The 17,799-nt window shown below is 40.1% G+C and overlaps 1 protein-coding gene across 3 annotated transcripts; it reads right to left on the reverse strand.

The window, feature by feature from the left end:
- Positions 1-1,474: 1,474 nt before the first annotated feature.
- On the reverse strand, positions 1,475-16,826 carry LOC135550639 (very-long-chain 3-oxoacyl-CoA reductase-like). 3 transcript variants are annotated; one of them, XM_064981635.1, is made up of 11 exons: positions 16,524-16,826; positions 11,762-11,808; positions 11,560-11,635; positions 11,331-11,441; positions 9,535-9,602; positions 7,713-7,757; positions 7,026-7,060; positions 6,846-6,927; positions 2,833-2,898; positions 2,573-2,722; positions 1,475-2,360 (listed from the first exon to the last, which is right to left on the reverse strand). In XM_064981635.1, the coding sequence occupies exons 1-11, from the start codon at positions 16,690-16,692 to the stop codon at positions 2,286-2,288; spliced, it is 924 nt and encodes a 307-aa protein (XP_064837707.1). In that variant the 5' UTR covers positions 16,693-16,826; the 3' UTR covers positions 1,475-2,285. The 3 variants fall into 3 exon arrangements, with proteins under 3 accessions (XP_064837707.1, XP_064837705.1, XP_064837706.1); XM_064981633.1 differs by having other exon boundaries at positions 1,475-2,423; XM_064981634.1 differs by lacking the exon at positions 7,713-7,757 and having other exon boundaries at positions 1,475-2,423.
- Positions 16,827-17,799: the final 973 nt, after the last annotated feature.

Genomic DNA, 17,799 nt, shown 5'->3' on the forward strand with positions numbered 1-17,799 from the left:
ACGTGCACTGAGCTTTGAGTGTGTCACTGTATTTATGGGATCAAAATGTCATGTAATTAACTTCATCCTGAACATGATAGAAAGGGCAGTCTAAATGTTTACAATATGAGCTACTTTACATAACATACTTTTTAGTTAGAAAATAAACACACAGGCACACTATCAAAATGTCAACTGAACATGGACCTATAAGTATAGCTCTGTTCCCTGGGCATGTAGTTTCACACCTTGTATTGTAACTCATTGACACATTCACTCATTTCTCAAATGAACACATTCAACACCTAGTCAATCACAGTGGTATCTACCTACTTTCTGTAATATATTTATTTGTTAACTGTAATTTAATGGAGTACTTGTCTCATGCCTTTGTTGGTTGGGTAATAATATAAATACATGTATGTTGTGCCTGATATAGCAGATGTAGTTTTCATAAAAAACCTCCGCTCTGGAATTGACCGTGTGGCCTGAGAGTGACACTGATTCAGTGTGAGTGAATGTTACATGTCAGTAGATCAAATGGTCTGTTCTGCGGCACAGGACCAAAGAAGAATCATATGATAGGTTGAATGGTGATGGAGGGAAAATGGATTCTGAAATACAGAAAGGGCAACATATGCTAACTAGCTATGGAAACTAGAATATTGTGTTCCTTGTGTTCTTTTATTTGTTATTTGATGCTGGTACAATCGCTTTCCATTGAGCCCTTTCCCCAGTGTATTTCTCTTCAGATTGTGACCCAGTTTGGGAGAGCTCACAAGTGTCTTTGGACCAAATGATCTCTTGGAATTTTGGGTCACTCACCAATTGGTTGTGCTTGAAATGCTGCTTCTTCGGACTACTATGTGGTCCATGATGGAACATGAATTCAAACTTCCTGAAACCGCTATGAACTACATTAGTTCCTAATGCTTGACAATATTGTCATAATACACAAGCATTAAGCCACTGGCAGGCAGACTAAATATGGATTGTTGATGTATTTAGTCTAATTTATAATGCATCACCCTTATACCAAATGCTCAGGATCATGCCATTCATTTGTTATTTGGAAAAATGATTTCTATTTTTATGCTGTCTTGCTATGCTTTTCTTATGTACAGATTTTGGAAACAGAATGTTACTGCAAGGAGTTTGGTATCTATAAAAACTATTTACTAATTTAGAGGCATGTAGTTGGCGCTATATGAAAGCTTACACATTTCACAACTTGTGGGGGGATGTTTGTGCTTAAGCAGGGAATAGTTTCCTCTTTACAGTCCTATGAAGTTACTGTATATTTCTGACTCTACTCAGAATCCATGTACTGTTCTCAGGTTGTGCCACACAGACTGTTCTCTAGAGTCTGTGGACTGATCAGTGAGTGCCAGACAGACTGTTCTCTAGAGTCTGTGGACTGATCAGTGAGTGCCAGACAGACTGTTCTCTAGAGTCTGTGGACTGACCAGTGAGTGCCAGACAGACTGTTCTCTAGAGTCTGTGGACTGACCAGTGAGTGCCAGACAGGCTGCTTGTGAGTTAATAAGGACTCTGTCCAAGCAAATGACGCAATAGAAAATGTCAAAAACCAAAATAATTACATTAAACATGTGTTTTTTAACATATTGTTTCCTTTACACATATGTTACTCAGTAACAACAATTTGACAGTCATTTGTGAATGGGTTGGCAAAAGGCAATAAAATAAACAAAAGTAATTGTCTTTCTATTTATTTCTAAGAAAATCGAAATCACAAAAATGTGATAGGATAAGTAATCCTTCTCACCCCCCCCCCCTTAAATGATTTAGATGCACTATTGTAAAGTGGCTGTTCCACTGGATGTCAGAAGGTGAATTCACCAATTTGTAAGTCGCTCTGGATAAGAGCGTCTGCTAAATGACTTAAATGTAAATGTAAATGTTGATGCCAAAAATTGTACTATGTTAAAAGTCCAAATCAACCAGAACATGCATATGTTCAAGCATTCAGTTATGTTGTAGTCTATATCCCTAATAAGTATATAGCTAACATATGTACTATAGAAGCCTGTTTGAGAGTCTCCCACAGATCATACTCTGCTGCACTCAGGCTATATAGTTCATGATGGATTTGGGGTCAGCTTATTACATCACATCAACATTACACAATCTCTTTCCTATTACCAATACCTTTCAATGGCAGTCAATGCAAAAACAGTAACATTGATCAATTAGTTCTCTACATATGAAGTAAAACTCGTTTCAATTTCCAATATGACCTCTTTAAAGCACCACCAACGTTTCAGTAACAACCTCCTTTGCACTCCTTAGTCCTCTTTGCTTGCAGAACGTTCTGTCATTTCATCAATTTTCTTCTCCATGCTCTGTGCAAATTTCTCTGTCTGCTTCACACAGTAGGATGAAAGGCGTAGCCAATCAGGGAAGAAAATGGACAGAGCAATGTTCTGTGAGATGGCAAAGAGAGACCGAGATATTTACAATCACATAAAATAGTCTAATAGTATATTCTGTATGGCTCATTTTTGGCTAAGGTAACAAAAACGTTATAGAGTAGTTTGTTTTGAATATTTGAGTGGATAAGAGGAGTTCCTACTTGAAGAGCGTGAGAGACACAGCCGCTGGTGTAGCTGGAGTGACCCACTGTGTTCAGAGCTTCACGGGCAAAAGCACTGGCACTCTTCAACAACAGGTTGGGGGGCAAGTTGTGGGTCATGTTAGTGGACACCATAAAGGGAGCCACACACTAAAGGAGAGGAAATTAAGAAAGCACAAGCGATTGGAAGAAACACAAAGATGCAAGGAAGGATACTGTAACAGGAGTGCATGTGATACAAAATTCTTAAAGTATTTTACCTGAACTGTTATTCCCTGTGACCTGTACTCTGAATTCAGAGATCTGGAAAAATATGTCACAAAAATCTGCCAAGAAAAGAATGGATAACATTGATTCTCTGTAGCTGTTATAGAGCATGTCACTAACAACACCAGGATAGTGGGTTTGATTCCCGGACCATCTGTATGCAAAATGTATGCATGCATGACTGTAAGTCGCTTTGGACAAAAGCATCTGCTGAATGGCATATACAGTTGAAGTCGGACGTTTATATACACCTTAGCCAAATACATTTAAACTAAATTTTTCACAATACCTGACATTTAATCATAGGAAAAATTCCCTGTCTTAGGTCAGTTAGGATCACCACTTTATCTTAAAAATGTGAAATGTCAGAATAATAGTTGAGAGATTGATTATTTCAGCTTGTATTTCTTTCATCACATTCCCAGTGGGTCAGAAATTTGCATACACTCAATTAGTATTTGGGAGCATTGCCTTTAAATTGTTTAACATGGGTCAAACGTTTCAGGTAGCCTTCCACAAGCTTCCCACAATAAGTTGGGTGAATTTTGGCCCATTCTTCCTGACAGAGCTGGTGTAACTGAGTCAGGTTTGTAGGCATCCTTGCTCACACACACTTTTTCAGTTCTGCCCACAAATGTTCTATCGGATGAGGTCAGGGCTTTGTGATGGCCACCCCAATACCTTGACTTTGTTGTCCTCAAGCCATTTTGCCACAACTTCGGAAGTATGCTTGGCGTCATTGTCCATTTGGAAGACGCATTTGCGACCAAGCTTCAACTTCCTGACTGATGTCTTGAGATGTTGCTTCAATATATCCACATCATTTTCTGCCTCGTGAAGCCATCTATTTTGTGAAGTGCACCAGTTCCTCCTGCAGCAAAGCACCCCCACAACATGATGCTGCCACCCCCGTACTTCACGTTTGGGATGGTGTTCTTTGGCTTGCAAGCATCCCCCTTTTTCCTCCAAACATAACAATGGTCAGTATGGCTAAACAGTTCTATTTTTGTTTCATCAGACCAGAGGACATTTCTCAAAAAAAAAAAAGTATGATCTTTGTCCCCATGTGCAGTTGCAAACCGTAGTATGGCTTTTTTATGGCGGTTTTTGGAGCAGTGGCTTCTTCCTTGCTGAGCAGCCTTTCAGGTTATGTCGATATAGGACTCGTTTTACTATGGATATAGATATTTTTGTCCCTGCTTCCTCCAGCATCTTCACAAGGTCCTTTGCTGTTGTTCTGGGATTGATTTGCACTTTTCGCTCCAAAGTAGGTTCATCTCTAGGAGACAGAGCACGTCTCCTTCCTGAGCGGTATGACGGCTGCGTGGTCCCATGGTGTTTATACTTGCGTACTATTGTTTGTACAGATGAATGTGGTACCTTCAGGCATTTGGAAATTGCTCCCAAGGATGAACTAGACTTGTGGAGGTCTACAATTTCTTTTCTGACGTCTTGGCTGATTTCTTTTGATTTTCCCATGATGTCAATCAAAGAGGCACTGCGTTTGAAGGTTGTCCTTGAAATACATCCACAGGTACACCTCCAATTGACTCAAATTATGTCAATTAGCCTATCAGAAGCTTCTAAAGCCATGACATAATTTTCTGACATTTTCCATGCTGTTTAAAGACACAGTCAACTTAGTGTATGTAAACTTCTGACACACTGGAATTGTGATACAGTGAATTATAAGTAAAATAATTAATAATAACAATTAATAATTAATAATTAACAAGAAATTTGTGGAGTGGTTGAAAAACAAGTTTTAATGACTCCAACCTAAGTGTATGTAAACCTCTGACTTCAACTGTATACACTGAACAAAAATATAATCGCAACATGTAAAGTGTTGGTCCCATGGTTCATGAGCTGAAATAAAAGATCACAGACATTTTCCATACGCACAACATGCTTATTACTCTCAAATTCTGTGCACAAATTAGTTTACATCCCTGTTAGTGAGCATTTCTCCTTTGCCAAGATTTTCTATCCACCTGACAGGTGTGGGATATCAGGAAGCTAATTAAACAGCATGATCATTACACAAGTGCACCTTGTGCCTGGGCCAATAAAAGGCCACTCTAAAATGTGCAGTTTTGTGACACAACACAATGTCACAGACGTCTCAAGTTTTGAGGCAGTGTGCAATTGGCATGCTAACTGCAGAAATGTCCACCAAAGCTGTTGCCAGAGAATTGAGTGTTAATTTCCGTGAGAGGAATTACGTATTCACCTGATTTGTTTGATTATAATAGTTAACAATATATACTTAACAACAGTAAGACATTTCTGTCCTACTAATGCTGTGTTTTCATGGTTACTCTAGCTTCCTGCAGCTAGTCTGGGTGTCGAGGACATGGGTTTTTTCTAGAGATAGCTTGAGCTGACAATTGATTGGTGATGAAAACTAAACAGCCACATTCCATTATATGATTAGTGGTGCATGTGCGACATATGTCGCTGGGCTGACAGCCTGCATTCCATAGATAAGATGTGGTGTGTGTGACTTGAGATAGAGATAACTTGGAGGAGTAGAACAAATATCAGCTGCAGATAACCAGATGAACCCAAGATGTCTTATGGTGCCCCCAATCTGCATGGGAGGTGTGGAACCAGCGTTCTTAGTGTCAGCTATAACCAGCATTTTTAGTGTCAGCTATAACCAGCATTCTTAGTGTCACCTATAACAAGCATTCTTAGTGTCAGCTATAACCAGCATTTTTAGTGTCAGCTATAACCAGCATTTTTAGTGTCAGCTATAACCAGCATTCTTAGTGTCAGCTATAACCAGCATTCTTAGTGTCAGCTATAACCAGCATTCTTAGTGTCAGCTATAACCAGCATTCTTAGTGTCAGCTATAACCAGCATTTTTAGTGTCAGCTATAACCAGCATTCTTAGTGTCAGCTATAACCAGCATTCTTAGTGTCACCTATAACAAGCATTCTTAGTGTCACCTATAACCAGCATTCTTAGTGTCAGCTATAACCAGCATTCTTAGTGTCAGCTATAACCAGCATTCTTAGTGTCACCTATAACAAGCATTCTTAGTGTCACCTATAACCAGCATTCTTAGTGTCAGCTATAACCAGCATTCTTAGTGTCAGCTATAACCAGCATTCTTAGTGTCACCTATAACAAGCATTCTTAGTGTCACCTATAACAAGCATTCTTAGTGTCACCTATAACAAGCATTCTTAGTGTCAGCTATAACCAGCATTCTTAGTGTCAGCTATAACCAGCATTCTTAGTGTCACCTATAACAAGCATTCTTAGTGTCACCTATAACAAGCATTCTTAGTGTCACCTATAACAAGCATTCTTAGTGTCACCTATAACAAGCATTCTTAGTGTCAGCTATATAAGAAACAGCATTTTTTGTAAAGGTTAGACTCTCAATCCAACACTCAAGGTGTTGGGTCGACCAGCCTCATTATTGCAATAATTCATCGACATTGAATAAAGATGATTGTTTGAAAAACTGACAAAGTCTCTCTCACTTGATTAGAATATTCCACAACATTTCTCTACCATAAGCCGCCTCAAAAGTCGATCTAGAGAATTTGGCAGTATGTCCAACCGGCCTCACAACCGCAGACCACGTGTAACCACGCCAGTCCAGGACCTCCACATTCAGTTTCTTCACTTGCGTGATCGTTGGAGGGGTGAGGGTTTTTTAATTAAGGAGTATTTCTGTCTGTAATAAAGTCCTTTTGTGGGGAAAAACTCATTCTGACTGGCTGGGCCTGGCTCCCCAGTGGGTAGGCCTATGCCCTCCCAGGCCCACCAATGGCTGCACCCCTGCCAAGTCATGTGAAATTCATAGATTAGAGCCGAATGAATTTATTTAAATTTACTGATATCCTTATATGAACTGTAACTCAGTAAAAGTGTTGCATGTAGCGTTTATATTTCTGTTCAGTGTATGTACATGAGGTTGAGCGTGTATGTGTGTGATACATTGTGTATGCTTGAGTGAGAGAAAGTTAAGTGAAAGGGAGTGGCACCTTGGTGGCGGAGTAGAGAGACAGCATGGGTTGTGGTTGAGCACCTGCCTCTGAAGACATGTTGATGATCAGACCGTTCCCTCTGGGAAAGACAGGACAGGTAAATAAAGGGACAATTCCATAGATTGAAATCATTAATAAGATTCACGTTTCATTGACATCACCATGATGCATATGTACCTTGAAACCATGCGTGGGAGAACCAGTCTGGTCATCTGAGGAATGATAACACCATCAGTACCATCACCAACATCTCCATAATCACCAGAATCCTCTTTCACCCCCATCACCATCATCACCCGCATCATGATCATCATGTTCAACAACACCAACGTTAATCTTCTAAATGTTAGCATTATATTTTTCACATAATGACCAAATATTAAAAGCTATGACTTTGTATGAGCCATACACTAGTTTAGAAACATAAACCAAGACATGGACCATGTGTCACGTCCTGACCATAGAGAGTCCTTATTTTCTATGGTGGAGTAGGTCAGGGTGTGACTGGGGGGTTAGTCTAGGTTATTATTTCCATGTGGGGTTCTAGTTTTGTTTTTCTATGTTGGGGATTTTGTATGATTCCCAATTAGCGTCAGCTGGTAATCATTGTCTGTAATTGGGGATCATATTTAGGTAGCCTTTTTCCACCTGTGGGTTGTGGGATAATGATTATGGGTAGTTGTATGTCAGCACTCCGTTGTCGTCACGTTTCGTTATTAGTTTATTGTTAATTGCTTTTGCTAAGTTTCACTATTAATAAATTAAACTCAACATTCGCTGCGCCTTGGTCCGTTTCTACAAACGATCGTGTCACCATGCATAGAACTTCAGAGGGAGTCTCTAAGTCCTGACAGATCATCTCACCTGGGTGACAGAGAGGATGTTACAGTTAATCACCTGGGTGGTTCTCTGTGTTAGGGAGGAATGAAAACACAAATTAACTCAACTATTAACTGAAGCTATAAATCCAACCATAGTACATTATTACCTTGTTAGAATCAAAATGGCACACAAAACATGATATATACAGTTGCAGTCGGAAGCTTACATACACCTTAGCCAAAAACATTTAAACTCAGTTTTCCCAACATTTAATCCAAGTAAAAATTCCGTCTTAGATCAGTCTGGATCACGACTTTATTTTAAGAATGTGAAATGTCAGAATAATAGTAGAGAATTATTTATTTAAGCTTTTATTTCTTTCATCACATTCCCAGTGGGTCAGAAGTTTACATACACTCAATTAGTTTTTGGTAGCATTGCCTTTAAATAGTTGGGTCAAAGGTTTCAGGTAGCCTTCCACAAGCTTCCCACAATAAGTTGGGTGAATTTTAGCCTATTCCTCCTGACAGAGCTGGTGTAACTGAGTCAGGTTTGTAGGCCTCCTTGCTCGCACACACTTTCAGGTCTGCCCACAAATTTTAGGATTGAGGTCAGGGCTTTGTGATGGCCATTCCAATACCTTGACTTTGTTGTCCTTAAGCCATTTAACCACAACTTCGGAAGTATGCTTGGCGTCATTGTCCATTTGGAAGACCCATTTGCGAGCAAGCTTTAACTTCCTGACTGATGTCTTGAGATGTTGCTTCAATATATCCACATAATTTCCCCCCTCATGATGCCATCTAGTTTGTGAAGTGCACCAGTCCCTCTTGCAGCAAAGCACCCCCACAACATGATGCTGCCACCACCGTGCTTCACGGTTGGGATGGTGATCTTCGGCTTGCAAGCATCCCTCCTATTTCCTCCAAATATAACAACGGTCATTATGGCCAAACAGTTCTATTACTTTTCCATCAGACCATAGGACATTTCTCCAAAAAGTATGATCTTTGTCCCCATGTGCAATTGCAAACCGTAGTCTGGCTTTTTTATGACGGTTTTGGAGCAGTGGCTTCTTCCTTGCTGAGCGGCCTTTCAGATTATGTAGATATAGGACTCGTTTTATTGTGGATATAGATACCTTTGTACCTGTTTCCTCCAGCATCTTCACATGGTCCTTTGCTGCTGTTCTAGAATTGATTTGCACTTTTCGCACCAAAGTACGTTCATCTCTAGGAGACAGAACGCATCTCCTTCCTGAGCGGTATGACGGCTGCGTGGTCTCATGATGTTTATACTTGCGTACTATTGTTTGAACAGATGAACGTGGTACCTTCAGGCATTTGGAAATTGCTCCCAAGGATGAACCAGATTTGTGGGATCTACAATTTTTTTTTATGAGGTCTTGGCTGATTTATTTTCATTTCCCATGATGTCAAGCAAAGAGGCACTGAGTTTGAAGGTAGGCCTTGAAATACATCCACAGGTACACCTCCAATTGACTCAAATTATGTCAATTAGCCTATCAGAAGCTTCTAAAGCCATGACATAATTTTCTGTAATTTTCCAAGCTGTTGAAAGGTACAGTCAACTTAGTGTATGTGAACTTCTGACCCACTGGAGTTGTGATACAGTGAATTATAAGTGAAATAATCTGTAGGTAAACAATTGTTGGAAAGTTTACTTGCATCCTGCACAAGTAGATCTCCCGAACCGACTTGCCAAAACTATAGTTTGTTAACAAGAAATTTGTGGAGTGGTTGAAAAACGAGTTTTAATGACTCCAACCCAAGTGTATGTAAACTTCCGACTTCAACTGTATACATAGACCATTAATGTGAGTGGGGGTGTGTGTGAATCCTACCTGCTCAGGGTTGGGAATGTCCAGGAAATGTACCAACTTGTCAGAATAGTTCATGCCTACATTGTTAACTGTAAATGAGGAGTGTCAGAATATATTTCTATGTAATTTAGTATTACATTTCACTACTAACATCCATTGAAAGAGAGAAAAGCTACAGTGCCTTGAGAAAGTATTCACACCCCTTGATTTTTCATTTTTTTGTTGTGTTCCAGCCTGAATTTAAAATGGATTAAATTGAGATGTGTTGTCACTGGCCTACACACAACACCCCATAACGTCAAAGTGGAATTATGTTTTTAGAAATGTTTACAAATTCATTAAAAATGAAAATCTGAAATGTCTCAAGTCAATAAGTATTCAACCCCTTTGTAATGACAAGCCTAAATAATTTCAGGAGTAAGAATGTGCTTAACAAGTCATAATAAGTTGCACGGGCTCTGTGTGAAATAATAGTGTTTAACATGATTTTGAATGACTACCTCATCCCTATACCCCACAAATACAATTATCTGTAAGGTCCCTCAGTTGAGCAGTGAATTTAGAACAACAGATTCAACCACAAAGACCAGGGAGCTTTTCATAATGACTCGCAAAGAAGGGCACCTACTGGTAGATGGGTGATATTTAAACAAAAAAAGCAGACACTGAATATCCCTTAGAGGATGGTAAAGTTATTAATTACACTTTAGATGGTGTATCAATACACCCAGTCACTACAAAGATACAGGCGTCCTTCCTAACTCGGTTGCTGGAGACAAAGGAAACAGCTCAGAGATTTCACTATGAGGCCAATGGTGACTTTAAAACAAGTTACAGAGTTTAAGGAGCTGTGATAGGAGAAAACCGAGGATGGATCAACAACATTGTACTTTTTCCACAATACTAACCTAAATGAGAGTGAAAAGAAGGAAGCCTGTACAGAATAAAAATATTACAAAGCATGCATCCTGTTTGCAATAAGGCACTAAAGTAAAACTGCAAAACCAGTGGCAAAGAAATTAACTTTTTGTCCTGAATACAAAGTGTTGTTTGGGGTAAATCCAACATAACACAACACTCAGTACCACTATGTTTTCAAGCATCATGGTGGCTGCATCATGTTATGGGTATGCTTATCATTGGCAAACCTGGTTCAGTCTGCTTTCCAACAGACACTGGAAGACAAATTCACCTTTCAACAGGACAATAACCTCAAACACAAGGACAAATATACACTGGAGTTGTTTACCAAGACGACATTGAATACTCCTGAGTGGCCTAGTTACGGTTTTGACTTAAATCAGCTTGAAAATCTATGGCAAGACTTGAAAATGGCTGTCTAGCAATAATCAACAATCAACTTGACAGAGCTTGAAGAATTTAAAAAATAATAATGTGCAAATATTTTACAATCCAGGTGTGCAAAGCTCTTAGAGACTTTACCCAGAAAAACTAACTGTTATAATCACTGCCAATGGTGATTCTAACATGTATTGACTCAGGGGTGTGAATACTCATGTAAATGAGATATTTCTGTATTTTATTTTCAATACATTTGCAAACATGTCTAAAAACATGTTTTCACTTTGTCATAATGGGGTTTTGTGTTTTTTCAAATCAATTTTCAATTCAGGCTGTAACACAACACAATGTGGGGGTATGAATACTTTCTGAAGGCACTGTATGATGACGGTAATAAGAGCACATTCTACATTTAATTGCAGACTAGCTTTAGTTCCTTTCTCATTTCCTGATTGTCGTCCCCTTTTGACTCCTTGTTCTCTTCCTCCTATATATCATTGCCATAGGTTCCCTACCCAGGATGCCTATGTCCAGGTCCCGTAGTGCCTCAGCTATAGCAGGGTAGATGTCATGGCCCTTTGTGAAGTCTGTCTGGATGATCTGGGTCTGGCGTCCATGTTGGCTCTCTGGAACAAACATATTGACGTACAATTTCATATAAAGGGACAATTACATTTGCATATTGATCTTTTGTACCTCAACTCTTCATTTAGTTATGTTTTTCCATCTCAGCCCTTCACTCACCAATCTCCTTGGCGACAATGTGGAGTTTATCTTTTGACCGGCTGACCAGTACAATGTCCAGACCTCTTCTGGCCAACTGTAGTGTCCAGGAAGAAAGGCAACTGTTACGTGAGAAAACACTCATTTTACAAAGCACTTGAATTACATGCTTATGCATTCTTCTATCTTGTCTGTACACAGGCGAGAATCAGTAAAGACTCACCTCATTTGCGTAAGCTTTGCCAATCCCTGCGGTAGCCCCTGTGACAACTGTAAAAAGGAGATCATGGTCAGAATTAGTTAGTCCGCAGACTTCCATAATTACATATTACTACTATTGTTGTGTCTCCTCATCCTCTGCAGTGAGAGGTCTCTGAGAGAGATCAGGTCGGACAATGGGTACGACACCATTTTGTTGATCCCTGCCTACAGACAAAAACTAAAACAAGAAGCTCCCACGCTGAGGTCTGTCCAACGCTGGTCCGACCAAGCTGATTCCACACTCCAAGACTGCTTCCATCACGTGGACAGGGATATGTTTCGTATTGCGTCAGACAACAACATTGACGAATATGCTGATTCGGTGTGCGAGTTCATTAGAACGTGCGTTGAAGATGTCATTCCCATAGCAACGATTAAAACATTCCCAAACCAGAAACCGTGGATTGATGGCAGCATTTGCGTGAAACTGAAAGCGCTAACCACTGCTTTTAATCAGGGAAAGGTGACTGGAAACATGACCGAATACAAACAGTGCAGCTATTCCCTCCGCAAGGCTATCAAACAAGCTAAGCGTCAGTATAGAGACAAAGTAGAATCTCAATTTAACGGCTCAGACACAATAGGTATGTGGCAGGGTCTACAGTCAATCATGGACTACAAAAAGAAAACCAGCCCAGTCACGGACCAGGATGTCTTGCTCCCAGGCAGACTAAATAACTTTTTTGCCCGCTTTGAGGACAATACAGTGCCACTGACATGGCCTGCAACGAAAACATGCAGACTCTCCTTCACTGCAGCCGAGGTGAGTAAAATATTTAAACGTGTTAACCCTCGCAAGGCTGCAGGCCCAGACGGCATCCCCAGCCGCGCCCTCAGAGCATGCGCAGACCAGCTGGCTGGTGTGTTTAAGGACATATTCAATCAATCCCTATCTCAGTCTGCTGTTCCCACATGCTTCAAGAGGGCCACCATTGTTCCTGTCCCAAGAAAGCTAAGGTAACTGAGCTAAACGACTACCGCCCCGTAGCACTCACTTCCGTCATCATGAAGTGCTTTGTGAGACTAGTTAAGGACCATATCACCTCCACCCTACCTGACACCCTAGACCCACTCCAATTTGCTTACCGCCCAAATAGGTCCACAGACGATGCTATCTCAACCACACTGCACACTGCCCTAACCTATCTGGACAAGAGGAATACCTACGTGAGAATGCTGTTCATCGACTACAGCTCGGCATTTAACACCATAGTACCCTCCAAGCTCGTCATCAAGCTCAAGACCCTGGGTCTCGACCCCGCCCTGTGCAACTGGGTACTGGACTTCCTGACGGGCCGCCCCGGGTAGGGTAGGCAACAACATCTCCACCCCGCTGATCCTCAACACTGGGGCCCCACAAGGGTGCGTTCTGAGCCCTCTCCTGTACTCCCTGTTCACCCACTACTGCGTGGCCACGCACGCCTCTAACTCAATTATCAAGTTTGCGGACGACACAACAGTGGGAGGCTTGATTACCAACAATGACGAGACGGCCTACAGGGAGGAGGTGAGGGCCCTTGGAGTGTGGTGTCAGGAAAATAACCTCACACTCAACGTCAACAAAACTAAGGAGATGATTGTGGACTTCAGGAAACAGCAGAGGGAACACCCCCCTATCCACATCGATGGAACAGTAGTGGAGAGGGTAGTAAGTTTTAAGTTCCTCGGCATACACATCACAGACAAACTGAATTGGTCCACCCACACAGACAGCATCGTGAAGAAGGCGCAGCAGCGCCTCTTCAACCTCAGGAGGCTGAAGAAATTCGGCTTGTCACCAAAAGCACTCACAAACTTCTACAGATGCACAATCGAGAGCATCCTGGCGGGCTGTATCACCGCCTGGTACGGCAACTGCTCCGCCCACAACCGCAAGGCTCTCCAGAGGGTAGTGAGGTCTGCACAACGCATCCCCGGGGGCAAACTACCTGTCCTCCAGGACACCTACACCACCCGATGTTACAGGAAGGCCATAAAGATCATCAAGGACAACAACCACCCGAGCCACTGCCTGTTCACGCCGCTATCATCCAGAAGGCGAGGTCAGTACAGGTGCATCAAAGCTGGGACCGAGAGACTGAAAAACAGCTTCTATCTCAAGGCCATCAGACTGTTAAACAGCAACCACTAACATTGAGTGGCTGCTGCCAACACACTGACTCATCTCCAGCGACTTTAATAATGGGAATTGATGGGAAATTATGTAAAATATATCACTAGCCACTTTAAACAATGCTACCTAATATAATGTTTACATACCCTACATTATTCATCTCATATGTATACGTATATACTGTACTCTATATCATCCACTGCATCTTTATGTAATACATGTATACTAGCCACTTTAACTATGCCACTTTGTTTACATACTCATCTCATATGTATATACTGTACTCGATACCATCTACTGTATCTTGCCTATGCTGCTCTGTACCATCACTCATTCATATATCTTTATGTACATATTCTTTATCCCCTTACACTTGTGTGTATAAGACAGTAGTTTTTGAATTGTTAGTTAGATTACTTGTTGGTTATTACTGCATTGTCGGAACTAGAAGCACAAGCATTTCGCTACACTCGCATTAACATCTGCTAACCATGTGTATGTGACAAATAACATTTGATTTGATTTGATTTGAAAAACTGCAGGATGGAGGAACATTTAAGGATCTCTCTCTTCCTTTCTTTCACAATGCTGGCAGGAATGCTGCTATCCTGGCCTGCTCGGTGGAAGCATACTATACTTTGTCATCAGAGACTTGTAAAATTGTTTTGTAGTGGCCTTTGTCAAGCACTGGCAACAACTTTTCTCCAACTGCTGCCATAAATGTAAAAAGATGTGCTGCAATAACCAACAGGAAAGTTAAGTTTCCAAATGAGACTGAAGTGGACCATTGCCCACACAAATCCTGTTCCACCTAACAGTAGATATCATCTTGTGCACAGGGCAAAATAGTGAGCTGTAAAGTGGAATGTGACCTGCCTCTCTCAGTCTTCCATTGAACAGGGCTACCACTTTAACTCCAGCCACTTTAATAATGGGAATTGATGGGAAATGATGTAAATATATCACTAGCCACTTTAAACAATGCTACCTTATATAATGTTACTTACCCTACATTATTCCTCTCATATGCATACGTATATACTGTACTCTATATCATCGACTGCATCCTTATGTAATACATGTATCACTATCCACTTTAACTATGCCACTTTGTTTACATACTCATCTCATATGTATATACTGTACTCGATACCATCTACTGTATCTTGCCTATGCTGCTCTGTACCATCACTCATTCATATATCCTTATGTACATATTCTTTATCCCCTTACACTGTGTATAAGACAGTAGTTTAGGAATTGTTAGTTAGATTACTTGTTGGTTATTACTGCATTGTCGGAACTAGAAGCACAAGCATTTCGCTACACTCGCATTAACATCTGCTAACCATGTGTATGTGACAAATAAATTTGATTTGATTTGTGATTTGATTTGATTTGGCTAGGGTAAGGTGCACAGGGGAAACATGATACATTCAGGGTGGGTTGCACCAACATGGTTTAAATTAATCTAGGTTTTGTTTTTTTGTATTATTTATTATTGTCATTACTTAACGTTAATGACCCATTTATTATTTGTCCGCTAACCGCCTATTGTCGGAGCTGATGGAGGAATTTAGGAACATACTGGAGGATATAAAGACAGACAACACGACTGTCAAAAAGAAGGAAGACGCCTGGGCCATTTTATGCGACAAATGTAATGGATCGGCACGGATTAAAGAGAAGAGGGACCCAAATTGGATGAAAGCGGCCTGGAAAACAATCAAAGGCGAAAGCCAAAAAGGATGCGGCAGAGGAGAGGCGGGGGCTATTTCAGACCGGAGGGGGGCCTCCGTCCAATGGAATTGATCCTCTCTCCCAGAAGATATGCGAGATGATTCCTCAGCAGTTTGACCCTCTCCATAACCCCTATGATGACGACGGACAACTTGACCCACCAATATTTAGTAAGCATAAATAACTGTTAAATATCAATGCCTATAATGCATGTTAAAACTAACGTTAACACTACTTCACTACAATGTTACCGTTGTCAGGCCCGTTACAGCATGTTGCATAACATCATCATTCGTACCAAGGCAATATCATAAACCCCAATTCAATTGTTGTACAAAATGGGCACGTAAATAGCCTACTAATGAGTTAATTATCAGAAAACTCAACAGGTCTCTAATTATTCTCTGAGGAACTCGTTTTGGTCTCTCCGCAGTAGATATGCTGTCATTTAATCAGTTAAACCACCTCAAGTGGCAGTTTAGAATTAATCTCCAATCTAAATGTATACAATTTTTAAAATTAATTTAGCAACAGGCTTACAATTCATCTAGGTTTAAAGTGAAAACTAAACGTAGATTAGAGGAATAATGTAATTTAACTAGGATTCATTTAAAACTAGGTTTAACATTTGGTGCAACAATATTAATAGATACACCTTGATTTAACCCAGTTTAAGAGTTACTCCATGTTGGTTTAACCCGCCCTCAGTCTACTGTAGTAATGTGTTTTTATCTTGTAGAGAATGTCTAAAGAATAATGTAAAATAGCCATCACTATGACTAAAAAGAGAATGCATTTATTTTCATAAATAAACAAATATCAGTCTACTGTAAAAAATAGCTTCCTTTTCATAACATGTAGCCTGCCTTACCTGCCCATTGTCCATATGCCTTTAAATCAGTTTGCCAAACTTTTGACAGCACATACACTCTGAATCCACACCAGCAAATCCAGGACCATTTGAGCATGTAATACAGCACTGTGAAGCCACCTATGAACACCAGTCCCCTCACAAGCATCGAGTCTGATACAGTATCCATGTCTGGGCAAATTTCACTCACACTTCAGAAGACAGTTCTTCAAAAATATGAACTTTGGCTGGTTTTAAATTAGAAATAAACATGGTTACTTAGACATAAAACGTGCAACGCTCCGCCCAAGAATCTTGATCTAATCGGCGCATTGGTCGGGAATATTTCCTGGTGCGTCATCTCAGCAAATCAATAGGCAAAAGCAGTATGACGCTTTTCCGCACCGTAAAGTGACTCAAGTAAGAATGAAGGTCACCCAGTAAAATATTACTTCAGTCTAAAAGTCTAAAAACACTTAGTTTTAAATATACTTAAGTATCAAAAGTACATGTAACTGCAAAAATATACTTAAGTATTAAAAGTAAAAGTATAAATAATTTCAAATTCCTTATTTTAAGTAAACCAAACGATTTTCTTGTTTTCTTGACTGTATAGATAGCCAGGGACACACTCCAACAATCAGACAATACATTTATGTTACCAATTGAAATACATCTATTGCAGGATAAATCAATGTTAAAGTTTACATAGCTGGCCATATATGGATGTTAAAATGAACTTTATGGATTGGTTATGTGGCTTCTTCTAATCCATCGCTTTCTACTACATATAAAAATACGATTAAATTATATCTTTACATTAAAAACCAAAGTCTATCAGAATTCCAGTCATTCCAATAAATGTTATACCCCTTGACCTTCAAGAATAGGACTTGGAAATATGGAAGTATAGATTAGCCAAATTGTTTTACCTGAGCATGACCCCAAAACTAAGGACTTATTAGCTAGCCCTACTCTGTTGTTTATGATTTTGTTGTCATGGAGGACTGATTGGGCTCATTGATTCGAGTTGAAAAATAAGTGCTGTGGGTGTGCAAAGCTTTCATCAAGGCAAAGGGTGGCTACTTTGAAGAATCTAAAATATATTTTGATTTGTTTAACATTTTTTTGGTTACTACATGATTTCGTATGTGTTATTTCATAGTTAAGATGTCTTCACTATTATTCTACAATGTAGAAAATTGTAAAAATAAAGAAAAGCCCTTGAATGAGTAGGTGTTCTTAAACTTTTGACCGGTAATGTATATATAATTTATAAATCCAAAAATAGATGTAG

Source organism: Oncorhynchus masou, chromosome 12 (assembly GCF_036934945.1).
Source record: "Oncorhynchus masou masou isolate Uvic2021 chromosome 12, UVic_Omas_1.1, whole genome shotgun sequence".
Lineage (NCBI taxonomy): Eukaryota > Metazoa > Chordata > Actinopteri > Salmoniformes > Salmonidae > Oncorhynchus > Oncorhynchus masou.